We start from the raw sequence: 27048 nt of genomic DNA on the forward strand, positions 1-27048 counted from the left end.
AGCAGGGACCGCCCCCACCCGCAGGATGGAAGAATGTAAAGAGGGCTAGCACGCCGCCCCCACTGTCAATGTCTTGTGCAGAGAGAGACAGGGGCATGGACTTGGGGGCAGCAATGGGTCCAGAGAAATGGACACAGAGTAAGAGCTGGGACAGAAAGGAGCCGAGACAGAAAAACAGACACAGGACCCTCAAGATGGAGACATCCCTGGAGGGGGCTGAGAGTGAAGTAGCTGGGAGGTGGGCGGGACAAGTATGAGCAGAAGTGGGGCAGTGCAGGGAGATGGCCCTGGGGGTCTGGGGGAATTCTGGGACATTCTGATTCAGAAGGACCTAGACCCAGGGATGCCCCCCACCCCGGGCCCACCCCAGCGACCAGTGTGGCCCTTCCTCGGGAGTGGGTGGGGCTGGGTTAGAGTAGGTGTGCGTGGTGTCCAGTCCCTTCCCTGGGCCGTGGGCTTGGTGTCCCTGGAGCTGGGGACAGGTGCTGGCCTCTCCTTGCCCTCCCCTTGTGCGGGGCCAGCTGGCCCCACCTCCCAGGGCCAGTGTCGGGTTCCGGGCTGTTCCCTGGGGGAACTTTGATCTGGAAAGAATGAGAGTGACCGATCTGGCTGCTGCCCAGGGCCGAGTTGTGTCACTGAGACCTGGCCTGAGTTGCCCCTGCCGCCTTCTGGCCCACTGGGACACCAAGCAGTTCCCCCAGACTCAGGAGCGGCTGATGGAGTCGTTCTCCCTCCCTGGCCCTCCCAGTCAGCCCGTCACTGTTCATTTTCTACTTGGGGCACTCATGCATCCAGGACCTGCTCCCCTGACTCCCCCTGCAGTGCTGGGGATGGGGGCTGAGCAAGGGGGACAGAGGGATGAGGGAGACAAGGTCCCGCCCTCTGGGGGCCCCTAGCCTAAGGGGGCAGGGCCGGCTGCCTGGGGAGGCAGGAAGGAGAGGGTGGTGGGGGTCAGTGGAGGAGGAGTGGAGACAGCTTCTCAAGGAAGGCTTCCCAGAGGCTGCGGCTTTTACGCTGGGTTCGGAAGAACTGACCAATCTTTGGCAAGCGGAAGCGGTGCTTGGAGCCGGGGGCCCGGGCAGGCAGTGTTTGAGGAGTGTGGAAGAGCCCTGTGCATTTGTTGGGTGGGAACTGGGTGGGTAGGGGGGTCCCCGATCAGGAAGGGCCTTGCATGCCACCCAAAGGCATGGCTCTGTCGGTGGAGTGGGTTCATGGATGGGGCAGGGGTCCTCGCTGGGACAGTTCAGAGCATGATGCCTGGGGGCTGCCGGAGGAGGTGGCGGCCTGGTGGCCCTCTGGAAGAAGGGCAGCTGCCCCTGGGACCTCCCCTGCCCGGCCCGCGGCCCCAGCCAGTGTGCGCAGTCCACTCAGCCCTGGGCTGGCCCCGGGCCTGGCCCCTCCACCCCCGCTGCCCACTCTGACTGACGAGGCCTTTTGCTGGGCTGAAAGCAGACACTGCCCAGCCTGTGGGGCCCCTGGGGAAGGCCCGTAGTAAGCCGGAGCCCAGCCGCTGAGCCAGGCCCTATAAATAACCCCTCCCCCGGCCCCTTTCCTGGGAAGGGGGAGGGGAGGGACTTGAGCCTTTGGGTGGGAAGTTGTGGGGGGACTGAGGGAGAAAGGAAAAGGAGCCCAGAGTTTGGGGCCCACATGTGCCCCTCAGGGCAAGGCAGACAGAGTTGCATTCAGAGACTGCTGTCACAAGAGGAGGTCCCGAGCTGCCTTCCTCTCATCCCTGGGAGGGTTTCCCGGGGGCCCTGGAGTCTGGATCTGAGCCGTGAGGGCCCCCAGGCTGTGCTGGCCCGCTCCTGAGAGCCTGTCTCCCATGGCCCAGGACACAGTAGGCTGGGCGCTTGTCGAGCCCCTGTTTCCCCGAGGCTCAGACGAGTGCTTGCTGCTCCGGGACCTCTGTCTGCTCTCCTGGCTGCGTGGTGGGAGCTGGGACGGTCAGGCCCTGGGGCCTGGGCTTAGGGGCTGGGACCCCAGCAGGCTGGGTACTGGGAATGGAAAGTGTGAGCCCAGCAGCCTTATCTGGGCTGGAAGCAGCTGTCCCCACTCCACACCCTGTGCAGCCGGCCTCTGGGGGAAGGACCACGAGCCCTTCCGGCCGGAACTGGGAGGTCTTTGTTCTCTGTGGGTGGTTCCTCCTCCACTGGGGTCCTGAAGGGCAGGAAGCTCTGCTCTGTCACCCACTCCCCAAATAAGGCGGCCCTTAGAACTGCACAGGCAGGAGCCTTTGCAGAGGTGGTCCCGCGGCACCCAGGGTGAGCACCTTTGGCAGAGCTACGCCAGTTTGGTAGGGTCCACCCTTGCACTCATGCTCACGCTCAAACATTTGGTCCACGCGTGCCTGTGGACATACGTGACACCTAGGGACAAGCATGTGGGTGGCATCGGCTGCATAGGATGCACCCTGCTGCCTATGCCGACACCTGTAATGCAGACGCACACGTACAACTTCTCACAATCGCCACCTAGGCGCAAACCCTCTTCCGCACGTGGAAGCTTATAAACTTGTGCCCCTCCCACTACATGTATGTGCAGTGGAGACTCCTGAATTCTTTCCCCTATACAGACACACCCACACCACGCGGGACAAAGACTGGCGTGACAGACATGCCCGGATGCCCACTGTGAAGGAGGAACTGGTGGAGCGGAGGGCAATTGGTGTTCCTTCTTCCTAACCCCCTAGGGGCCGAGGGTCCTGGATCAGCCCCTGTGCTCCGCATCTGTTAGGCAAAGCTGTGGGGAAGGAATAGGGCAGTGGCCTACGTGTCCCTCTCCTTGGCACTGCCCTGGGTCCTAGCTGGAGATGAGACTTGGGGATTACAGGACGTGGCCACCGTGGGACCTCTGCACAGCCTCCCCCATATCTTCTACCCCCCTCCTTATCACTCCGCCTGGCTCCTGAACCCAGCAACCTGGCAGGAAAAGATAAATGCAAGCCCTGAGTCCCCACCCCTGTGGAACTCAAAACAAGGCAACGGTTTCCAGGGCCAGGGGCTGGCTCTCAGGAGCTGGGAGGAGGAGGAGGAGCTGGGGCTGGTGTGTTTGATGGGGCTGGGGGAGTTCAGGGCTGGAGTGTGCCTCTCCTTGCAGGTGGTGTTGGCATCCTCCCCTCAGCCACCTGCAGCTATAGCCTGGTAGGGGTAGGGTCTGGCTAGTCTCTGCACCTTGCTCGCTAGCAGGCCTGGTTGCCAGGGCCTCTGTAGAGGGGTGTGGCAGAGCCAATCAGGGCCTCACAGATAATGGGTCTGACCCGGTCCTTCCTGGCTGGAACAGCCTGGAAAGATTTCCAATGAGATTGACAGCTGTTGCCTTTGACCCAGAGCAAAGGGGGATGGGACCCTGGAGATGTGTCCGGGAGCCGCCCCCCCCAACAACTCACAATTCCATTGAATCACTTTCTCTGCGACCCATTTTTGTGAATGGTACCCCTGAATGCCCCAGCCAGAATTTGGAGGCCATCCTTGCTCCATCCCTCCCCTTCCCTCACTGTCCATCCATCCAGCAGTCCACGCCCACTCTCCATGAGTTCCCTCCTCCCAGACATTCAGTACCCAGCATTGATGAGCCCTCACTAAAGCAACACTGCACCAGAGGTGGAGGCAGACGGCCCTGCTCTCTGCAGATGCGGTCTGATGCATGCCTGGAAGTATGTGTGTGTGCATCCATGCCTGTGCACCTGGGGGTGCAGAGAGGGAAGCAATGGTCCCAGGCAGGTGGGCAGGGTCCATCAGTCTTCTTTTGAAAGGGGAGGGGAGAGGAATCTTCCACCTGCTGGTTCACTCTCTAGCCCACAATAGCTGACATCTGGGCCAGGTCAATGCCAAGTGCCCAGAATTCCATCTAGGTCTCCCAGATGGGTGGCAGGAACACAAGTACTTGAGCCATCCTCTGCTGCCTCCCAGGGTGTGCGTTAGCAGGAAGCTGGGTCAGAAAGAGAGTGGCGACTCGAACCCAGGCACTCTGATACGGCGTCATTTCATGGGCCAATGTCCACTCCTTGCGTCCTTCTCCATCCCCCAGCCCGACCTGTGTCGCCCAGGGCCCGAGGGGTTTGGGAGTGTGTGGGGCTGTTAGGGAAGAGGGCTGGAAGCAGTGTGTCAGGCAGGGAGTCCGGTCTTTGCAGGCCTTGCTGCGTGGTCTGGGGCCTGCCCTAACCTCCCTCGGGGACTCAGTTCCCCTGTCTCAAGCCCAGGGCTCTAACTGCTCTTGCTTTGTGGTTCTGTCTTGATAAGGATTTGACCCTGTGGGCTGGCTGGCAGGGGGACTCTGGATGACGCGCCATCCCACCTCACTTGGAGCCTCGAACTGGAGTGAAGCAAGGGACCAGCAGGCAGTGGAGGGGGGCGTCAGAGCCAGGTGAAGGGGAGCCGGCAGGGCAGGCGCCAGGGCCCCCAGGCCTCAGTGGGAGGTCGGTCTCCACTTGCTCGCTGACATCAGGGCTGGTGAATGCGGAGGGAGTTCAGCCAGGTTCATCAGCCCTCACCTCCCTCACAGCCTGGTACTGGGCAGGAGGGGAGTATAGGGGGAGGGAGCCCCCCGGGGCCTGGGAGCAGAGCTCACAGCACCATGCCGCTCCGCCCCCATCCCCTCCCAGCCCCCTCCTCACACTCCTGGTTCATCTCTTTCTCTCCTAGGCTCAGCTCCAGCTACTGACTCAGTGGTCTGACTGCCGAGGGCGAGGAGCCAGGGGGGATGGTTTGAATCTTGTACCATCTGCTTTCCCAGGACCCGCAGCGAGCACCCATCTCTGCCCTCGACAGAGTCTCTGCTACAGCCCTGGGAGAGGTTGGGCCCCGTGCCCAGGCAGCCCTGCTTAGGTGGCTCTGGAGGGACCGCATACCCAGCTGAGGCTGGACAGTGCAGTGCCTCTGCAGTCCACCCCGCCCTCTGCTTCCCAGCCCCTCAAGGCTACCCATCCAGGTGTATACCCAGGTGCACAACAGCTGTGGGGCCAGGGGCCAAACTGTTTAGCCCCTCCCAAGACCCCCTGAGAGCAGGCCTTCCTTGGGCCCTGCAGCACGAAGACTGAACTTCTCTGGCTAAGATGGGGTTTTGCACCTCCAGGCTCCTGTGCTCAGAGCTGTGGGGCCCATGATGCCATCTGGGGCAAGAGCTACTTTAGCGGCATCTCACAAGGTCTCCATCAGAGATTCCACCCTGAGAAAGGAAGGCTGTGTGCCTCACCCTGTCCAGACGGCTACTTGGAAAACACACACACACACACACACACACACACCCAAGGCAGTACGCACTTTTTGGCACTTGACTTTCCCATGAAATAATTGCTGGAAGGCTCCATGGATTAGGTAACCCAGCGTTCCTTCCTGTCCCTGTTTGCAGGGGGCGGGAGGGGGGATCAGCACTCAGCATCTGTTAGACGGATCCAGCTCCTTGGGGGGCATCGGAGGCCCGTCCAAGAGGATCTGTGAGCTGCAAACATCCCTGGAAGCGGAACCTGCCGGGAACAGCCTGTCAGACTCCTGGTTCCTGTGGGTCCTCTGGCCGTGCCTGCTCAGCCAGCCTGGGGGCCTCCCGCAGGAGCACCAGGCTTGGGAAAGGGAAAGCTGCTCAGGAAAAGCAGGACCGGATGTTCCCATTTTTATTTTAAGTCAGTCTTACAACTTACAGTATCTGTCCACCATCCTTAAGCAACTCTTTCCATTCTTTCCTGTTGCTGTGATGGTTGGGATGTGGGTGGGTGGGCTTGGAAGGGGGTTAGGAAGGAGCATTGAGAGGCAGCAGAGCTGGGGCCCTGGCCTGAGGGCATAGGCCAGTGACTGAGCCTCTCCCCGTGGGGAGGCTGCTGGCTGATTAGTCCCCAGGCCATCAGGCTCAGGATTCCAGAACTCAGCCCTAAGCGCACGCTCTCCTAGCTGCCGGCCCTGAGGCTCTCCAGGATCTCCTGACAGGGGCCCTTGGTGAGCCTGGAGCCCCCACTGACCACGGGTGGGAAGGGCATCGGGATCTTGCCACACAAGAGCAGGACTGGGGGACAGGGACAGGCTGCGGGGACAGGGAGGGGACTTCACCACCTGTCTCCTTCTCCCTGCCCTCTTGTAACAGGTGCAAGAAATACCAGGCAAGGCCTCCCAGGTGAGCACCTGCTTGAGAGAGCTTTGCCCAACCGCACAGGGAGGGCGACTGTTGCGGGGGGCTGCTGCGGCTCGCAGTTCTCCCGGAGCAGCGGGGATCCGATCCCAGGAGAGCCATGGGGGAAAGCATACAGTGATGTCTATACGGCGCTCCGAGCCTTCTTCCGGTGGGCCTGCAGCCCGCCCCTCAGGCTGCACGCGGCTCCTTCCGAGCTCTAGGGCACTCAGATTGGGCACTTACTCTTCTAACAGCAGCTCCACACCTCCTGGGAGAAGAGGCGGGGCGGGAGCTTCATCGGCTCCTCCCTGAGCCCCTACCCGCAAGGTCTCGCTGGTCCCCGAACGGGCCCCGGCCCCGCCCCCTCAGCCCCGCCCCCCGCACGGCGCCCAGTACTGGGGCTCTCCGGGCCAGCTCCGCCCTGCGCCCGCCCTTCCGGCCGCCCCTGGGGCGCAGCCCGCTGAGCACCGCCAGTCCCCGCACCGAGCTGCAGAGCTCGGGTCTCCTCCCGTTTCTGGCCCGCTCTCAGATCGGTGCGCCCCGCTCGGCCATGGAGCCCGGCCCCGACGCCGAGGAGGAGCGCACAGTGCGCGAGGCGCTGGGCCGCTACGAGGCCGCGTTGGAGGATGCGGTGCGCGCGCTGCACGAGGACATGCAGGGGCTGCAGCGTGGCGTGGAGCGGCGGGTGGCCGAGGCGCTGCGCCTGGCTGGCCCTCTGGCGCGCACCGTGGCCGATCTGCAGCGCGACAACCAGCGGCTGCAGGCGCAGCTCGAGCGCTTGACGCGCCAGGTGGAGGCGCTGGGCTTGGCGACAGGGCTGTCCCCCGCGCCCGGCACGCCCAGCACGCCCAGCCCTCCGCCAGCGCCCGGGGTTCCGGAGCGTGCGCCCCGCCTGGGCACCGCACGCTTCGCCAGCCACGCCACCTTCTCTCTTTCCGGCCGCGGTCAGGTGAGCCTAGGGGAGCGGGGCGCAGTGCGCCGCGTGGGTGCAGGTGCGCTTGCGCCAGGGAGTGAGGTTCCCGCGCCTTGGCCCCGAGTGCGTGCACCAGCGCTCGTCTGCCAGGCTGGGGCAGTGCCTCCACCGACCGCTGGGAATCGGCGACAGGCTTCCTGCCACGCTTCGGAGTTGGAGAGGACAGGAGAGGCACTGCTTGACCCACCTGCTGCACCCGTCTGGGGCCCCCTCTCTTCCTGAGAGCTGGGCTCTGTTTTCCCTGAGTTCTGCCTCTTTCTTCCCTCTGTCGCAAGACGCTAGGGCTTGGGCGCCCAGGTGTGGGCGCTGGGCGTGTTGGAATGGTCAGCACCATCATTCACGCGCCTCCTGCTTGCTTCACTGAGGCCTGACGGCTGGGGTTGCTGATTAACCCGGATTAAGAACGAGCCCCTAGGTGTGTGTGGAGGGAGACTCTGTGTGGTCCAGCTCAGTCCAACCTGCACTGGTGGGAACCCGACACTGCAGGGGGCAAATCTCTTACCATTAAGGGAGGGGGGTGGGGAAAACTGGCCTTGAACAGCGTCTAGATTTCTGGGGTCAGTGGCTGGCCAGAGGCCCACACCGAGTGGGGACCCGGCGGGGGGGCAGAGGCTGGTGTCAGCAGGTCACTACCTTGAACATGGGCCTCTTGGTGTGGCAGGTCCTGGGTAGACGGTTTCCATGGTGTGTGTGCAGTGGGCCTTAGGCAGGACTTTCCATGCTGCTCCAGCCTGTGCTCCAGGTTGGGTTTCCAGGGTCTGAGTATGGGCAGTTTGCACCTGCTGCCCCTGCTTGGCTCATTCCCAGGGCTTTCAGGTCTCCTGCTGTGGGAAGAGCTGCATCTCAGGGGACCACAAGGAGGGCTTCAGGGTTAGCTCTTGTTGGGGGAGGGAGACGGCCCCAGACCCAGCAGAACCCAGCGAGCTGCAGCCAGAGATGGTCTGCTGAGAACACAGAAGGAGTGTTGGAGGAGGGCTGCTGCTGCTGCAGGGGGGTGAGTGGGAGCTTCCAGGTGTGGGAGTGGGGCTGTGTGAAGGGCCCCTGGAGGCTGGCAGAGGAGCTGGGCTTCCCCCCTCCCTGGGGTGGGTGGGTGATAGAGCCCCTGGGTGTCCCAGTGCTCCGTGGGAAGTGTATGGAGACATGGATCCACTTAGGTGCATCCTATGAGTACGACCCTGCTTGTGCATGGTGTGAAGTCCCCACCGTGAGCCCACACGTGCCTAATCAACTTGTCACCAGTCGTTTCTGAGGTTGTTTTAGCATGTGTTGCTCCTTTTCTGCTTATGCAAGCAGCTGTCCCAGTTTTAAGAAACACAATGGCAAAGTCATAGGTATGTAGACATGGATATATGTACACGTACACACGTGTACATGTGCAACCTCTCTCCAGGCATGGGTCTTTTTTCGGTGGCAGTTCCCCACAGTTCACTAGTGCCAAGCTAGTGCTCTGGGTTCTGGGTGGTGGGGGAAGGGAGGGGCAGGGACCCCCTTGTGTCTGCTCACTGACACAGGGATGGATGGTGGCGTGGAGGGTGGCTGGAGATAGGTAATAGGTATGTGATGGCCGAGGACGGGCCTGCCTGGGGCAGATTCGGGATATGAGGCTGACGACTTCTGGGTCACGGGTCTGGGCACAGCAGTGGGGTTGTTTGGGTCTTGCTCAGTGTGCGGGGCCGTGGACACCCAGGTGATGGTGTCCCTGGGCAGGTGGCTTCCTGGGTCTGCTGCTGTGGAGAGTGGTCAAGGCTGCAGGTGAGGGGACTGCACAGGCAGAACCAGCAGTCGAAGTGGGAGAGAGGGGGCAGGTCTTCGGGGCAAGCGTTACGGAAGGGGCCCTGGGCAGAGGCCTCATTCAGAAGGAAGCCAAAGCCAGGCCAGGGAGCCATGGGGGAGGGGCGGACACAGGAGGACCCCGCTGGGGACCCCTTCTGGAAGCAGAGGTTGAGGCATGAGGCTGGAGACCCACCTGGACCCCAGAGAGGCCCGAGGGGCTGGAGCCGCAGGGCAGCTGAGTGCTGGGGGTGAGGACGGCCCGTCTCTAGGAGGGTCAGCGTCTCCCTGCCTGCCTGTTGAAGCCCCGGGGCCCTGTTCTCTTGCCACCCACGCTCTCAGGGCCACCGACGCAGCTCTGCACTGGTTCTGGCAGCGAGAGGGCTGTGTGGCACCATGCACGTGCTCCTGCTCACGTTCTATGTGTGATCGGGTACGTGGTCAAGAACGAGGGTCCTGGACTCCCGGGCAAGGCTGCAGTGTGGACGATGGGATGGACAGAGTCACAGCTGGGCACCACACGGCCAGTTGTCCGGCATCTCCTGCTCCATGCTTGGGGTGGGGGTCTGGGTGCGAGGGGCTTACCTGTGCACACAAGCCAGTGGTGGACGCACTGCTTGGTTTGTGGTCAGACCTTGTTGAGGTTGGTGTTGCGATGCCCATTGTGGCACAAGCAGTGGGATTGAGAGAACTTTTTGCTTTCAGACTGGGGGCTGTAGGTGCTGGAGGGAGGTAAATACACAGATGTCCCAGAGCTCAGTGTGGGACGGGGTGGCTCAGGTCACACCTGAGTGCACAACCCTTGACCTTGCTGCAGCACAGGATGACACGGGAGTGGCCGGGGAGGAGGATGGGGGCATCCCATAGGGTGAATCAGGGTGGACTTCCTGCAGGAAGCCGAAGACCCTGGAGCAGATAGCAAACACTCTTGGGGCGTTTGCTGTGAGGCATTGTGGGCATTTTCTCCCAGCTGGACGCAGTGTCCCTGTACATGAACCAAGGGAGATTGGCCTGGCTTTGTCGGGCTCTGTGTGCCCAATCCGGGAGCCGCTGCTGTCATCAGGCTGGAGTCAGGAGCCAGCTGGGGGCTTGGGGTGGACGGGGCAGCCTGAGGCCAGGCCCCGAGCCCCGGAGGCTGAGCCGGGGTTGTTGCCTGGCCTGGAAATGTCATCACTGGCCTCGTGGGAGCCCCTGGATCCCCGTGGTGGCCGAGGCGGCGGAGTCCCACGGGAACAGCTGCCAGGCGCTGGGTGTCGGAGGCCTGGCTGTGAGAGAAACCAGACTCCCTTATCTGCCTTCCTTTCCCAGCACCCTGTGATAAGCCAGCCGAGGGCTCAGGGGCCGGGTGGATTGAGTCCTTCAAAGCTGTGGTGAGAGCCGAGTGCGAGTGCGGTGGGAAGTGTCTTGGGGTGGGGTCCAGGGGCTGTGTATGACCTGGGCTGGGGGGCTGGGCAGCACCCAGAAGATGGCCTTTCCCTCCCAATGGTTCTCCTCCTCCTTAAAACAAAGCCAAGATGGGGGATCTTGGTGGGGGTGGGGTGGGGGGAGGAGGCCAGCCCAGGATCTGTCCCCTATGCAGGCTGTCCAGGGATCTCTGCCCTGGCCCCAGCACTGAGGCGCCCCTCCCTCCCTGGCTCCCTTCACCCCCTGAAGAGCAAGTGGGAGCCCTAAGGTGGGCTTGGATATGGAGGACAGCCTGCTCTGGCCCTCCTGGGTCAGCTCCTGCTTACCCCAGCCTCGGTCCGATTCCTCCCTGTCACCTGGCTGAGACAGGTCCCCCAGGGGGCTGGGTCCTGGGAGACATTTGTCTTCTCTGCCCTCCAAGGCCAGAGCGCCTTGGGGATGGAGTCACGGCTGGGGGAGGAGTTCTGATTCAGGAACCGTGACAGGTGTGGGTGAGTTCAGGGGCGGCCCTCACCCCCACCACCGACTGGGCTGGAGAGGTTGTAGGGGATCCCAGAATAGCCCTTTCCCTAGGGGAGGGTGGGGGAGGCAGGTGCAAGACCTTGGCTGGTGCAGAACCTACTTCCTGTCTGGTCCCTGGGGCACCATGGAGCGTGGGGTCCCTGCATCAAGGGGGGCCCTACAGAGACCCACATTCCTGGGAAAATGGGAAGTGATTTCGCCATCAGCCTGCAGCGACCTGTGGAACTTGCCAGCCCAGAGCAGGAAGGGTGAAGTGATCAGGGGACCCCAGAGCTGAGCAGGCCCTGGCAACACGGGGGCTGGGGTGTGGTCCTGGGACAGCGCCCACCGCAGCCTGGAGTGCTGGGAGTTGCACCACACCTGGCCTCTCCGCCAGCCCCTACAGGCTTCCCTGGCTCTGGGCCCTGCACTCTCTCACTCCCTGGCCACCTGCAGATGTCCTTCGCCTTGCCTCTGCATGTGGAGGAAGCCCCCAGTCCCCTTTCCAGGCTCACTCATGGCTGAAACTCCTGTGACGCCTTCATTTCTCTCCAGCCGCCCCCTTCCCGCTCTTTCTGGGGCCATCACCAGTGACCCCATGGATGCTGTTTTGAGTTCACCTTGACCTCCAGGAGGCTCCGAGCCGAGTGCCCTTATTTCCTCGCCCCTAGGCCTCCTCAGTGTTCTGTCAGGTTCCTTCTGGCTGCTCCTTGCTCCCCAGCCCCCGAAGCCTCTTCTGCTTTCTGAAATGTGGGTGCCTGATCTCAGGCCCCCCCACCCCCCCCCCCCACCCCACACTGGCTCTGTCTCTGCTGGGTTTCTCCATCACTGGTCCTTCCTTTCTCTTAAACTTCGGGCTCAAGTGCCCAGCACCCTCCTCACTACCTGATGTTCCTGGACACTCATCGTGTCCCAGACCTGAGTCCTTGTCTCCCCTAACCCTCCTGTGCCCCGCCACTCTCCCATCAGCTCCTGGAGAGTGTTCCTCAAACAGAGCTGGGGACTGTCGGCGTCTCCTTGTCTAAGGAGTCAAGTCCAAATCCTCATGCTGCCCGTGTCCCGGGTGTGCATGATCCGAGTGCCTGTGACGTCACGTCCCCCTGCCTGGGCAGACACTGGTCGCGCTGCTGCCAATGCCTCCCCTCCCCATCCCCTGACTCGGGCCTCTCTGCTTCTGGGGAGCCCCCCTGCCCTGCTGGGCAGGATGGCGTCTGTCCTAGGCACCCTCCTCCCGAGTCTGGCTCCTCTGCAGCAGCCCCAGCCCCCTCCGTGGTGGGCTCTCAGTACAGTTCCCGGTTGGAGTCTCCCCCATCCGCTCTTGCCAGCCAGACCCCCTGCAGTCCCACAGACACTCTCAGCCCTGCCCTCGCCCTGCCTGGGAGGAAGAGAGAATTTCTTCCTGGCCACACCTCCAGCTGTGTGACTGCAAGACCTTGGGCAGTGCCTCTCTGAGCCCTTGGGTCCCCTCTTGCTAGCACCCACCCGGCGGTCAGCGGCGAGCTGGGGGAAGGGCCTGCTGCTTGGTAGACACCCGGACGGGACCTGCGTAATCGCTCCCGTTTCTCAACGAGAGACGCTGAGGCCCAGAGGGGACCTGCTGTTGGACGTGTGGTTGACAGCCAGCCAGGATCCAGGGCTTCCCTGCTGGCTGATGGCCTTGGCTCTCTGTGCCCCCTGCCCGCCCCACCACTGCCGCAGCCCAGGGTGAGGCAGGGTGGAGGGGTGCATGGGGCCAAGCAGCCCACACCTGCACCCAACAATTCCTGTGTCCCTGTGGCCACGGTCCTGCCTTAGGGGAGGGGTGGGCCCCCTCACCTGCCGCCTTGGGACCCTCAGTCCAGCCTTTGTCTCAGCTTTCATGGACTCTTGTTGAGCCTAGGGACATGTTTGCCTCTTGGGTTCATCCATCCCAGCTTGCTGTGTGACCTTGGCCCATCGCTGTCCCTCCTGGGGGCCAGGAGGGGATTTGGGAAGGGACTTCAGGGGGCGGGGCCCTGATGCTGGGCCTCAGTGGTGTCTGTGCCCCTGTAGAGTGTGGATCAGGACGATGCCGGGGAGCCAGAGCCCAGGAGGGCCGCCAACGCGTGCATCCTGGAGAACGGGCACCAGCCAGGAGCAGGTACGGGCTGAGGGCCGAGGAGGGCGGCCTGGGTGGTGCTGGTGGTCAGGCCACCCATTGGCTGGGGAGGGGGGCCCCAGCAGGTGAGAGCTATCAAGGAGCAGTGCCTCATTCGGAGTGAAATGGAACTTTTTAGACGCAGAGGGAAAGGGGAGACTTTGGAAGGTAGTGAGCTTCCCCATCCCTGGAGGAAAGCAAGCAGGGACTGAGGAATTGTCTGAGCCCTGAACAGGGTGGACACTAGAGTGATGAGCCAACTGGTATTGACAGCACTGGCTACCAGGGGAAGTAGGAAAGGATCAGCTCCGGATGGAACAGCAAGACATCCCCAGTCGGGGAGGACAAGGGGCCGGGAGTGCTCATGGAGGCCTTCCTGGAGGAGGTGGGGGGAGGGCTCAGGGAGGCTGGAACCCTTCCAGGGTGTCTGAGGCTCCCGTGGCTGTCACATGTTCCAGGTCCAGGCGATGGACCCTCTGAACTTGCTCAGACCTTCCCGGCACCAGAAGCCCCGAAGCCTCGCCCCGTGAGCCTCTCCTTGCGGCTGCCCCACCAGCCGGTCACAGCTGTCACCCGAGTCTCCGAGAGATTCTCTGGGGAGACATCGGCTGCAGTGCTGTCACCCACATCTGCTGCCATCCTGGGGGGCTGCAGTCCCAGCCCCGGCGAGACCACCACCCCCTGGACTCCCAGTCCGAGTGGTATGAGCAGGGCAGCATGTGCTGGGGCGGGCCTGCCTCAGGTGGGAGAGGGCGGGCAGGTGCCGGGGAGCCGTGTGGCGGGGCAGACCCAGGGCCACCTCTGCCCGTCCTTGTGACCCCTTCCCTTAGCCTGTTTGCTCTCATGAGGGCGGGGTCCATCCTGGCCCGAATGGCATGAGACAGAATCCTCCATCATGGGGGACCTCTTCTCATAGGTCAAGGTCATGGTTAGAAGGTGGCCTCCTGCCCCAGGCTCCCCAGGCCTCAGCGGGGCTCTCTGAGCTCCCAGAAGGAGGCTTTGGGAGCAGTGTTTGCTGACCACACACAAGCAGGTGGCCCTGGGCTCCGAGCCCTCGGGAGCAGGTGGGGGACCTTTAGAAGACCTCTAGGTGTCGCTGCTCTGCGATCCTCTCCCCTCTGCTGTCAGCCGAGGCGGCACCGGGTGAGAGGAAGGGGGCCGGTGGTGGCCGCTGTCCAGGCAGGGTTTGTGACCTCTCTCCCTCCCTTCATCCTGCAGAAAAGACTCCCTCTTTTGCCCGGTCTCTGCCCAGCTCTGGCTACGGGGCGGTGACGGCAGGCAAGCTCAATGACAGGTGAGTCTGCCCCGTCCAGCTATGCTGACCCTGGGAGCAGGTGCACTCTGTGGGCCGGTGCCTCTGGAGAGCTAAGGCAGGAAGCCCGAGGGTCCGTGTGAGCAGGAGGAGACTGGGCTGGGCTTGGGGTGGGGGGAGTTGTTTAGGGAACTGGGGCTGCAGCCTGGCTCCTCCGTGGCCCCTTCGAAGCAAGTCAGTTCAAGATTGGAGGGGGTCTCAGCCCCCACTGGAGGAAGCACTGTAAGAGAATCTTCTGTTTTCTCTTCCTCCACCCTAGCTGGCTGGGGCCTCAGAGCTGGGTACCCCCTGCCCACAGGCAGAGCAGGAACGTAGAGGAGCCTCGGGCTGCGGCAGGGCAGTGGGGCCCCTGGTGGCCTCTGTGCCCCCTACCCAGCCCCCACCCCGGCCAGCTGCACTGTGTTTGGCACTGGGGTGGGGGGGAGTTGTGAGTTTCTGGCAGACTGATCTGGGGAGAACAAGGAGAGACTTATCTAGTGGGGATGGGGTGGGGAGGGGTCAGGTCTTTAGGGAGGAGGTGTCCCCTGCCCTCCGCAGGCACCGAGACCTCCCCGGATTGGGCCTGCTGGCCAGGCCTGCTTTAGTTCCGAAAGCCTGCAGGGGCTGGAGCAGCTGCGGCCTCTCTGCCTAGCCCTGGGCGCCCCCTCTTTTGTGCAGCTGTCTGCCTCCTTCTCGCTGGAGAGACTCGGGGACCTGGCATGCGAGGTTGGGTCTGTGTCCCTGACTTGGTGGTTCTCTCCTTAGCCCACCACTGGTGACGCCACCCCAGTCACCTCCATCCCCCCCGCCGCCACCGGTGCCGGCCACGACTCAGGCCCCTCGCCAGGGGGAGCGCCGTCGGGAGCTGGTGAGGTCGCAGACGCTGCCCCGCACCTCCAGTGCCCAAGCTCGCAAGGCGCTGTTTGAGAAGTGGGAACAGGATACGGCGGGCAAGTATGGACACGCACCCTAGACTGGGTCCCGGCCCCCAGAGCAGGCCCAGTGTCGGGGTGGGGGGCTGGGACCATGGCTGAGCCATGTCCCGGGTTCCAGAGGGCAGTTTCTTAGGATGAGACCTTTTGGGCAGGGGCTGTGTGTGTGTGTGTGTGTGTTTGTGTGTGTTGAAGGGGGTCCCAGAAGTGAGGGAAGAGGGCTGCAGGGCATAGAGCCAGCCTCTGCCCTTCCTGCCCCCGCCCCCGGGCCCCCAGGCCTGCCTCATGCCTGCGTTCCTCCTAGGTGGTCACTCCTGTAGCCTCTGAGCAGCACAGGGCACCTGGAAGGGATTGGGATTCGGAGCTGGAGCTGGACTTGCTCAAAGCCTTGAGGGGACCCGAGTTCCCCGCTGGCCACTACCCCAGCCCCTGGGAGACAGGATGCTTGGGCTACAGCCCACCTTTGCATGCATATCTGTCCAGTCTTCTTGTCCGTGCATGGTGTTGATACCTGCTGTGTGCAGGGCGCGGCCCAGGCCAGCCCCCATGCTACTCTGGTCAGGGAGATGGGCCCCTCAAGTGCCCTCACTGACCCCCAAGCCACCTGCCTTGACCATTAGGGAGTGTCTTTGGGCCCCGAGAAGGAAGCCATCCCTCCTGGCTGGGAAAGCCGTCCCGGAAGGAGGCTGTGCACCCACAGGGAGGCTCAGAGGAGGGGGTACAAAGGGCAGGGGCCGTCCAGGCAGGGGCATCTGGTCACAGGGGCTCAGGCCCTCCGCATCAGGATTACCCAGTGACCCCTGCTCCCTGACGAAGGAAGTAAACAGGGGAGCTGGGGGAGGGGACTGGGAGGGAGTGACGACCCTGCCCCAGACCAGCAGGGAGGGTGTCGGGGGCCATGGCTGTGGGCACTAAGGCAGCACATGGACACAGCGCCTCCCCTGGCCGAGCACAGCACCCCACCCCACACCCTTGCTGGGAGGCGGCAGCTGCCGGGGCGGCCCCCACAGCAGGTCTGGCCTCCCTCCACAGGGGGAAGGGGGAGACCAGGGCCAAGCTGAAGCGGTCCCAGAGCTTTGGCGTGGCCAGCGCCAGCAGCATCAAGCAAATCCTGCTCGAGTGGTGCCGCAGCAAGACCGTGGGCTACCAGGTGAGGTGGGCCAGGGGCCCGAGCTGACCTCCCACCGGCCCTCCTTCTCCTGGCCGGGGCGGGGGGACCCAGAGCAGTGGGACGTGGGCTGCAGCAGCCTGGCTAGCGCCCCTTAGAGGGCTCGTCGCTGAGCTGGGGGCCTTGGGGAAGGCCTGGGAGAATGTGGGATTGCCTGGGGTGCAGAGAGCTGGGGTGGGAGCTGTCATTGCCCCGCCCCCACCAACGCCCCCGCCCCGCTGCCCACAGCACGTGGACCTGCAGAACTTCTCCTCCAGCTGGAGCGACGGCATGGCCTTCTGTGCCCTAGTGCACTCCTTCTTCCCCGACGCCTTCGACTACAACGCCCTGAGCCCCACGCAGCGGCAGAAGAACTTCGAGCTGGCCTTCAGCATGGCTGAGTGAGTATGCTGGGGCCCACCAGCTCCCAGCTCCATGTCCGATCCTGGCTTCTGCCTGGGCCAGGGCGCTTGGGGGCAGGCAGGCTGTGGGCAGCTGTCCAGTGTGTCTGAGGCTTGGAGAGGGATTTGCTCCCCGTGGTAGAGCGAGGGCTTGGTTACTGCTGGTGCTGCCCCTTCTGCTGTGTGCCCAGCCTTGGGGTGCCCGGGCAGGGCATGAGGGGCAGTAGAGAGACATGCAGTGGCTTGGGTGAGCCCGGGCTGCTGATCAGCAGGAAGTTGGAGGGCACCCAGGACACTGAGGAAGTAGCTTTTGCTCCTAACAAGCGGCCTTTCTTCCCTAAATATCGTTCTGGCACTGAGTGTGACCTCGCCTCCTGTCTCAGTCCATTTTCCATTGCGATAACAGAATGCCCGAGAGCAGCTCATTTACAGAGGAAACAGGTTTGCTTTGGTGCAGTCTGGAGGCTGGGAAGTCCAAGACAGGGGCACGGGCCTCTCCTGGGCTCTGGTGAGGGCCTTGTGCTGCTTCAGGCCTTGGCGGAAAGCAGGCCAGGCAGGAGTGAGTGGAAGAGACGTGGGGAAGAAGGCAGCCAGGTGCCCTGTGACAGCTCGTTCTGGTGATCACCAACCACTCCATGGAGAGCTGCATTCTGGAGGGCCGACCACTTCCGGCCCAAGTGCTCCTGAAAAGGCCGCTGCCTTTGAACACTATTACACCGACGACCAAGCCCCAACATGAGTTTTGGGTGGGGACTTGCCTTCTTAAATCCTGCTCCTAGGGAGAAGATTAGGGGAGGCGGGGCTGGTTCTGGGATCGGGCTGTTTGAGAAGCCGGTTTGGGATTGATTGATTTACTGGCTGAGGGCAACGCCCGCGGGATCAGAAGGCTGGCAGAGCAGGATCTGTCTGGGGGAGGGAGGATGGACAGGTGCACATTCAAGCTGGGGCAGGGGATTCAACAAAAGGACTCCTTGCAGAAATGTGGGCAGGAGGGAGGGACATGAGGCAGGCACCGGGCAGCACCCCGGGGTGACAACAGGGTGGAGCTGCTCGCTGCTATGTCGGGGAGGGCTGTCAGCTGGGCGCTGGGTGCTGGGCTTGGGACAAGCGTATGCAGCCAGCTCGCAGTGACCCAGCCAAGAGGGAGCTGTTGGATGATACTCGGGCCTCACTCTGCTGCTGCCCTCATGCTGGGGCTTCTTGTTGGCTGATCCCAGCGAGAAGAGGGAGGGCCTGGGAGCCAGCAGGGTGGAGATCAGGGATGGCTGTGTGGTGTGGGGGCTGCCTGGTGCTTAGCTCTGTGACAAGCTGACCTTCAGGCTGACCTTCCTGGGGGCACGGGCGCCCTTTTCTGCCCACCTCGGGCCTGTGTGTTGTTAGCTCCCAGGGTCCGTCTGCGTGAGACCGTGTGCCCGCAGTGTTCGGCTCTTCCTATGCTGCTTGGGGTTGTAGGAAGCCTCATCCCAGGCCTCCTTGCTCCATTCCTGGCCCACCAGGGCCTTGAGCCCGGCCAGGGAGGGAGCTGAGCCAACGAGTCTCGTCACCTGCCCTGGGTACTGGAAGCCCTGCTAGGAGCAGCAGCAGCTCTCCCGGCAGGCCCTGGGGGCGGGCAGAGGCGACAGGAGCCTGTGGCTCTGAGCATCTGAGTTTTTGGGGCTATCAGTCCTGGCCCGTCGTGTCACCTTGGCTGGCGCGCCTGGACTCTGGGCCCTCTTGGGGTCATAAGAACTCCTTGTATACTTTCAACCCTCCTCTGTCGCGGCCGCCAGGGATTAGCTGTCATCCTAATTGCAGAAACAGCTTTGGACAAGCGCGTTATGCAACTGGATCCAGACGCCAGGGAAGTTGAGCCAAGCGCCCGCCACAGCACAATGCCGGGGGGGGGGGGGGGGGCGGGCGGGGGCTGGCTCCCCAGAGGAGGCCCAGCTGCTGGCGGTGCAGCCGTGGCGACTGTCAAAGATCAGACTGTTGGAGTGGGTGGGATCTGGGCTCTGACATGGGTGCCCCAACACCCACCCCAGATTGGGGAGGCCAGGCTGCACGTACAGAGCTCTTCTCTAAATGCAGCGGGCCACACGGTGCCAGCTCTTGCCCTGGCCGCTGGACCCAGCTGGGCTGTCCTGGGCCCCAGGGTGGTGGCTCTGCACCCCAGCTTGCAGGGATCACAGCTTCCCTTGGCAGCCAGAGCCAGACAATTCCAGGCTGTGTTTTCCCAGCACCAGGTCCGAGTTCGTGGAGCCTCCAGACTCCGTGCAGATGTTTCTTGGAGTCCTAGCCAGGGGAGGCAGTGGTGGAGGGTAGCCCGAGCTCTCCCCCTTCCTCCCGAGAGTCAACAGTGGGCCACAAACCTTGGCCTGCCGTGCCTGTGGCTGGAGCCTGCTCCCGCTGGGGAGGGGAGGACTGTGTGATGGGGACGATGGAGGCGTCCAGAGCAGGCCTGCGTCCTGAGCCTCCTGTTGTGAGTCCCTGGCAGGGACCTGGGGCAGAGGGTAGGGGAAGCTGGGGTCCCTTGGGAGAAGAGCAGCTTGGAGCGCCTTGGTCCTTATAAACTAGGTTGCTTAGAAAAGCTGGCTGGAGAGCTCAGGGCCACCTGCCTGGGGGTCCAGGCTCTCAGCGCCTTCAACAGATGCCCCTCAGGGGCGTGACAGCTAAAGCCCGCCAAAGACACAGACAGCTATGCAGGCGGAGCCCAGAGCTCAGCAATGAAGCCTGGGGAAGCAGGCAGTGCGGGAGGAGAGGAACCTGGGGCCCGGGGAAGGTGGTGGACACGGAGTCCTCAAAGCAAGGGTCCACCCTGCAGCAGGAAGGAAATGTTCCAGAACCTTCCAGGAGCAAGTGCCTTGACAGCACCCAGTCGGCAGTGTTGTGTGCTGCCCTCCCCCCACTAGCTCAAGGTCCCAGAGATTCCCCAGGGGCCTAATCTGTGTGAGTGACGCGGTGCTGACAGCACGGCGAGCGTCCCCGGCCTGACAGGTGTTCAGGGCCTGGCCCGAAGACGAGCAGTCCCTTTTATGGAAGGGGCCGAGTCGGCCGGCGCCTGCCGGTTTCTCCCTGTTCCTGCACAGTGCCGGGCAGGACATGTGGCCGAGGCTTCCCGCTCGCCCTGCGGGGAATGTGTCCTGCTCTCGGGTTTCGCCGGCAGAGAGGGGCTTCCAGGCTATTTGTGGTACCCATGTGTCTGTCTCAAGCCAGCCGTGGGCCCTGGCACCCTCCGCCGCATTTAGAACAGGCTTAAAAATGTAAAAATAACCCCCCCAGATCCCTGCTGCCGGCTCTGTTACAGGTCAGCCCCGGGTGGCTGCTGAGCACAATGGGCGGGGGAGGGGGAGGGGGAGGGGTGGGGACCACAACCTTCCTCCACCCCCACCCCCACCCAGGCAGGGCCCCCAACAAATCTGCCTTAAAATTGATGGTGTTCTCCTTGGGGCTTTTCTGTGTTGTTTAATAATTTAAAACACATTTCTATCATTTTTACAAAGGTAAAGTTTTAAGTTTTTTTTTTTTTTTCTTTAAAGACTCGGGGCCTCTAAGGTTTTGTGACAAGGGTATTGTGACAAGCTAGTGCTGCCCCTTTTCTGGGCTCCTGTTGTTGGAGCCTGGTCCTACCTGTGCCTGCTGGGAGCCCTGCTCCCTTGTCTCCCAGGGAGAGTCCTCGCTTTGTGGGGCGGGACAACCTGTCTGCCACTCTGCTTTTCAGATACATGGTAAAGTAGAAGGAGCCTTGGAGATGGTGGCCAGCGCTGGGTCCTGCCAAGCCTGTCTCAGGAAGCCCTGTGCTCAGTTTTAAGATATATTTATTTATTTGAAAATCAGAGTGACAGAGAGAGGGGGAGAGACAGAGAGAGGTCTTCCATCTGCTGGTTCACTCCCCAAATGGCCATGACAGCCAGGGCTGGGCCAATCTGAGGCCAGGAGCTTCATTTGGGTCTCCCACGTGGGTGCAGGGGCCCAAGCACTTGGGCCATCATCTACTGCTTTTCCCAGATGCATTAGAAAGGGAGTTGGATCAGAAGTGGAGCAGCCAGGACAGGAACTGGCGCCCATATGGGATGCTGGCGATGCAAGCAGCAGCTTTACTGACTGCCTCACAACACCAGCCCCACCCCCATACCCTTGTCAGCTTTTTTTAAGGATCACAGTGGGGCAGGGGACCTGATGGAGGCCCAGAGCCCTGGTTGCCTGCTCACAGCTCGCTGCCCAGCCCGGCCGAGGTGCGTGACACCAGGGTGAGGCCTATGCTTCTGATCCCAAAGACCTGCTGCCTGGCAGAGGTGCGGCCGCCGAGCCGAGGTCAGCTGGCGGGGGGGGGGGGGGGTCGTCTGCGTGCTGTCCTCTGCACAGCTGGGACACCCCGACCACTCTGGGTGCCTCCAGCGAGGTGGGCTGCAGAGCAGGGCCCGCGTTTCCCCTTGGGAGGACAGTCAAGGGGCCCGAGGTACTTGGTTTCAGGTGAAGACGTGGACAGGCGCAGGGCTCTTTTCCGGGGACAGAAAGTTAGACTGAGGGTGGCCCTGTGGGGATAATAGGCAGAAAATACAAACAGGCAAGAAAGCAGAGAGGCGCAAGGAAAACTCTCAGGGCCAGAGCCACCTGCACAGCGGCTTGGCCTGTCCTCGGGGTGGGGGGTTCAGGTGCCCTGGCCGGGACCTGGTGGCAAGCAATGGGGCTGGGCTGGCAGGGACTGTGCTTCTGACGGGGACCTTAGCATTCTCTTCCTAGTGAGGTCGTAGTGTGCTGGTCCTGTCCTCGTCTGACGTGGGGACCATCGGGGCCACCCCATCAGGGCGATGGCCTGGGCACCTGTGGCACCTGGGATCCCCCGAGGAGCCGGCCTGGGAGGGGCAGGGGGGAGCTCTCCCGTGGGCCAGGTGAGGTGGAGGACACCAGATGCTGAATGACAGCTCTGAAAGGTGAACTTGGCTCCCTGACCTCAGGTGTTCAATCCTTGGCTGTCAACAGGGCCCCTTAGCGGGCTGCCCCGGCGCTGAGCCCTGGCCTCTCCTGTGCTGAGAAGGGAGGGCCTGTTTGTCACCCGCGAGGCTGCTGGGCCCTCTCACAGGCCACTCGCTCACGCCCCAAGGGGAAGGCAGGGACGGGTCGTGGGGCAGATGTGACATTTGGTGTCTGGTAAGAGGCCTGGCATCCGGCCAGCGCCATACAGCAGGGCCCAGTGGGAACATTGTGGTTTTTGCTGTGTAGGTGTCACATCCAGGCTTCTTTTCTCCGTGATCCACTCTGCATCTTAAAGCCAAGTGTGATGATAAAAACAGCAACAATCAGGGCCAGCTTTGTGGCCTGGTGGGTTAAGCTGCCGCCTGCAACACCAGCATCCCATGTGGGCACCGGTTTGAGTCCTGGCTGCTCCACTTCTGATCCAGCTCCCTGTTAATGCACCTGGGAAAGCAGCAGAAGATGGCTCAAGTGCTTGGGCCCTTGCTACCCTTGTGGGAGACCTGGATGAAGCTCCTGGGTTTGGCCTGGCCCAGCTCTGGCAGTTACAGCCATCTGGGGGGTAAACCAGCAGATGGATGGTCTCTCTCCCTCTGTAACTCTGCCTTTCCAATAAACAAAAATAAATCTAAAAACAACAACAACAACAACCCACAGCGACAATAACAATCCCCTACATTTGTTGAGCTCTTTTGCTGTGTGATGCATGAACTCCCTGATCCTCATGCCCCTGTGAGAAGGGGAAACTGAGGCTGAGAGAGCTAAGTGTGTTGCTGGGGTTTGAACCTTGAAAGTTATGCACTTACTGATTCAGGAAAAAACAAAACCAGACTGAGAGTCCCTGGAGCCCTGAAGGTAGGGCTCTGACAGTTGGACCAAGTGCAGCGGGTTTGCCTTGTGGTTCTGCCCTTGTGGTTCAGGCCAGCTCCACTGGATGCCCGGGGGACCCAGGTCAGGCGGTGTAGGGGCAGGGGCTGGCATCTCGGAGACGGCTGCTGCTGTCTCAGAACTCAGTGCTCTGGGCACAGGGCAATGTCTGTTTTGTTTGTTTGTTTCTTTTCTTTTCTTTTCTTTTCTTTTCTTTTTTCCTTAAAGATTTATTTGATCAGAGCCGCCAGTCACAGTGCTGGCATCCCATATCAGTGCTGGTTGGAGTCCCGGATGCTCCACTTTCAATCCAGCTCTGACTAATGTGCCTGGGAAAGCAGTGGAAGATGGTCCAAGTCTTTGGGCCACTGCACCCACGTGGGAGACCTGGAGGAGGCTCCTGGCTCCTGGCTTTGGCCTGACCCAGCCCTGGTCCTTGTGGCCATTTTGGTAGTGAAGCAGCAGATGGAAAACTGTCTCTCCTTCTCTCTCTGTAACTCTCAGATAAGTAAGTAAATAAAAAGAAAAATCTGTCTTAAAAAAAAAAAAAGACTTCTTTGATAGAAAGGCAAAGCAGACATAAAGAGAGGGAGAGAGGTCTTCCATCCATTGGTTCACTCCCCAAATGGCTGCAACAGCCAGGGCTGGGCCAGGAGAGAGGAACCCCATCCTGGTCTCCCACATGGGTGGCAGGGACCCAAGTTCTTGGGCCGTCATCCTCTGCCTTCCCAGGTGCCTTGGCAGGAAGCTGGATTGGAGATGGAGTGGCTGGGACTTGAACCAGCGCTCACTGTGGGATGCTGGTGTCCCAGGCAGCAGTTTGGCCACTGCGCCGTCCCCACAGGCTGCTGTCTTGACCTGGGTGTTCCCCATCGCACTTTGTGAGGCCTCCGCCTCCCCCAGCACAGTGAAAGGCCACAGTTTCCACACAAGTCCACATGGTGGCCTGGGAGCTGAGCCACGGTCTCCTGGGGCAGGATGCACGGGGCCCTGGGGGGCTGGGTGTGGGATGACAAGATGATTCTAAGCAGTTTTTTGAACCCCCAGTTATGACCCACTAGTAGGTTGTAACATGTATTTAGTGGTTCATGACCAGCATTATCAAAGAGGGGAGGGGAAGAAGGGTAAACTTGAAATGTTGTAGGGAAAACATCAGTAGCAGCCATGGGCCGTGTTGCTGTGAAACTACCCTGTAAGTGGTCGGTCCTCGGTGCCCCCGGGGGCTCAGTTCCAGGCCTCCCCCAGGACCCCAAATCTGCAGTGCTCAAGTCCTCAGAATGGCGCATTGTTCTTAGGTCACCCACAGTCCCCCGTGTGCTTTCCGGTCAGCTCTCAATGACTTCCACCACCAAACACACGTACCTGCAGTGTAGATACTGCCGTACTGAAGTGGCAACAAAAAGAAGTCTGCTCAGTGCAGCTTGTTTGTTTTTAATTATTTCAATCTGTGGATGGGTGAATCTAAAGATGTGTGGCCTGGGAGTATGGAGCACTGGCTGTACATGTGTGAGTGGGTACAACACACCTGCTGCATATGTGTGTGTGGGTACAACATGCCTGCCGCATACATGTGTGTGGGTGTGACATGCCTGCTGTCCATGAGTGTGTGGGGCTAGTGGCTTAACCCACTGGGCCACCGTGCCAGCCCCCAGGCCGGGATTATTTAAATCCCTGCTGTTGGGCACATGAAAACCCTGGGCTCCTGGCTGAATCCGGTTTTGGGGACAGTGGCGATTGCTGATTGCTGGGTCTGTGGCTCTGACGAGGGCTTTTCTGTTTCAGGAGCCTGGCTAACTGTGAGCGCCTCATCGAAGTGGAGGATATGATGGTGATGGGCCGCAAGCCGGACCCCATGTGTGTCTTCACCTACGTCCAGTCTCTCTACAACCACCTGCGGCGCTTCGAGTAAGGCCCTCGGGCCTGCAGAGCCCCAGACGCGAGCCCGGGAAGAGCCCGGGGCAGCCCATGGCCCCCGAGTCAGGACGACCCCACCCCGGGGAGGAGCTGCCTCCCGGAGAGAGGACGCGCTGTGACCGCCCCTTACGCCCAGCTGGGCCCTGACTTCGCTGTCACAGCCAAAGGCTCGGAGGCACGGGGAGAGAAATTGGTGCTAAGGGACTCTCTTCCTCCAGAAATGCCTTCTTTGTAGATTCTGGAAGCTGAATTACCATCTCCCCCTCCCGGGGTTTTGATACATTGGCTGGACAGGGTTCGTTGATTACCCCGTGTTTTTTTTTTTTTTTTCTTTTTTAATCAAAATACCCAGTGTTTTCTACTTCCTCACACCATCGTAGCTCCCTCTCCTCCTTCTCTGTGGGCCCCGGTCAGGCAACAGAGGGACGGCTTTGTCAGCAGCGTGGCGAGAAGCCCGAAGCCCTGGGGAAGGAGCAGTTTCACCGCCCCCAGGTTCTGCCAAGTCACTCCCGTGCCCTGGGAGGTGGGAAGGCCTTTGCCTTGGTCCCGAGTTCCCCTGGTCTTCCCAGGAGGCCCCACACGCGTGTGGCTAAGGACAGGCTCCTGGGAAGGTGGCGCTTTGGAAGGGAGGGGACGCCCTTGGTGCTGAGACGGAGAGGTTTGGTTCACATCTTTTATAATTTGCTGCAGATATTTATAGAAATGAAACCCATCTGTACGGTTGACTGTTTGTACATAAAGAGATGTGTCTGTTGGAGCTCGCGTTATTTCTGTGGGTCCGGGCATGAGGGTTTGTTCCCGAGGGAAAGACGCTCGCGTCTCATGGGAAGGGTTTCTGTACTTAACTCCCTTGCTTGCAAAAATGAGGCTGACACTCGCTGTCTCTGCATTTGCCTGTCTGTCTCCCGTCTCTGCTGTCCAAGGAGGGTCCCCCTTGTGGATCAGTGACCCTGGGTAAATGGGGGTCCCAGAGGGCAGGTTTTGGGGTGGTCCCGTGTTTGGAGCAAACTCATCATTGGCAGTCAGTCTACTGTCACAGCTGTTTGGTGTAGGATTTTAATAGAAAAATCGTTAGTTTCTACAAAGCTGCAGCCATTAGCTTATTCTTACCCAAGTGTCATTTTGTGATTGGGTTGGATTTTAGCCATGGACTTTCTTTTTGTAAGAGGGTTTATTTTATTTATTTGAAAGGCAGAGGTGTCTCATTCACTGGTTCACTCCCCAAAGGGCAGCAATGGCTCAAAGCCGTGAACTTGGGATTCTATCTGGGTCTACCCACCTGGGTGGCAGGGGCTCCAGCACTTTGAGGCCATCTGCTGCTTTCCCAGGCGCATTAGCAGGGAGCTGGATCAGAAGTGGAGCAGCCAGGACTCGAACCAGCACTGTGATATGGGATGCCCGCATTGCAGGCTGCTACTTAACCCACTGTGCCACCTTGCCAGCCCCCAGCCATTGGCTCCTAGAACTCCTCTTTAAGGAGCTAATTGCCTTCATGTCCTGCGGCTGGCTCTTGGCAGCAGTGCCCGTGTGGTGAGTTGGAAGTGTCCGCAGCCACACGGCAGAGCACACAGCCCAGGGAGCAGCTGTCGCAGTGCCTTTGTTGATTGAGACTGACCTCTCACCACATCCTTTGGAGTCTCTCGTGCTGGGAAATATTCCCTTTTCCAGCTTGCTCTCATCTCTGGTAGGCGTGGGAAGTTGAACCGTATTATTAGCAGAGGCACGTAGCTGAAGCTTAGGGTTTCAAACCTAAAGCCAATTTGGGAACACCGGGGCTCTATAAACGGCACGCCTCTACGTCACTGAGTAGTCACACATGTGGAGGGGAGCGCTCCCGGGCTGCGGACCTCTGCACGTGACACAGAGCAGATGTCACTGAAACCAAGACCTCTCAGCCGGAAAAATATGGACTAGCTGCTCCTAAACAAAGATTTATTTACTTATTTGCAAGGCAGAGTGACAGACGGAAAGCAATTCCGGGCCAGGCTGAAGCCGTGAGCCAGGAACACCATCTGGGTCTCCCATGTAGGAGGCAGGGACCCAGGTACTGAGGCCACATTCTGCTGCCTTTGTAGATGCATCAGCAGGGAGCCAGACTGGAAGCTCGAACCAGCGCTCCCATGTGGGATGCTGATGTTATAAGCAAGGGCTTAACCTGCTGCGCCACAGCGCTGGCCCCAAGATGAGCTCTTTTTAAAGCTGGTTCCAGCCAGCGCCGCGGCTCACTAGGCTAATCTTCCGCCTGCGGCGCCGGCACACCGGGGTTCTAGTCCCGGTTGGGGCACCGGTTCTGTCCCAGTTGCTCCTCTTCCAGGCCAGCTCTCTGCTGTGGCCGGGAGTGCAGTGGAGGATGGCCCAAGTGCTTGGGCCCTGCACCCCATGGGAGACCAGGATAAGCACCTGGCTTTGGAGCGCCGGCCGCAGCGGCCACTGGGGAGGTGAATCAACGGAAAAGGAAGACCTGTCTCTCTCTCACTGTCCACTCTGCCTGTCCTAAATAAACAAAGCTGGTTCCGTCAGCCTCCTGTCTGGCCTTTTGGGCTGGGGGCAATGAGGGTTCGTTAGGGGCTCCTGAGTTTTCAGCCTGGTTACCTCTGGGACACTGTGGTCTGGGGGGAGCACGAGGAGGTCTCAGGATCCCAGGGCGTTTGGAAGCCAACATTCCGGGTGACACCGAAGTGGCCTG

The 27048-nt window shown here is 61.2% G+C and overlaps 1 protein-coding gene across 1 annotated transcript; it reads left to right on the forward strand.

Annotated features, from left to right (window-relative positions):
• Window positions 1-6549: 6549 nt before the first annotated feature.
• Window positions 6550-25809, forward strand: SMTNL2 (smoothelin like 2). The gene is made up of 8 exons (XM_002718852.5): window positions 6550-7045; window positions 12776-12863; window positions 13319-13561; window positions 14079-14154; window positions 14917-15105; window positions 16116-16233; window positions 16480-16631; window positions 24231-25809. Exons 1-8 carry the CDS (start codon window positions 6647-6649, stop codon window positions 24355-24357), a joined length of 1392 nt encoding a protein of 463 aa, XP_002718898.1. The 5' UTR covers window positions 6550-6646; the 3' UTR covers window positions 24358-25809.
• The last annotated feature ends 1239 nt before the right edge of the window (window positions 25810-27048 follow it).

Source organism: Oryctolagus cuniculus, chromosome 17, assembly GCF_964237555.1.
Source record: "Oryctolagus cuniculus chromosome 17, mOryCun1.1, whole genome shotgun sequence".
Classification (NCBI taxonomy): domain Eukaryota; kingdom Metazoa; phylum Chordata; class Mammalia; order Lagomorpha; family Leporidae; genus Oryctolagus; species Oryctolagus cuniculus.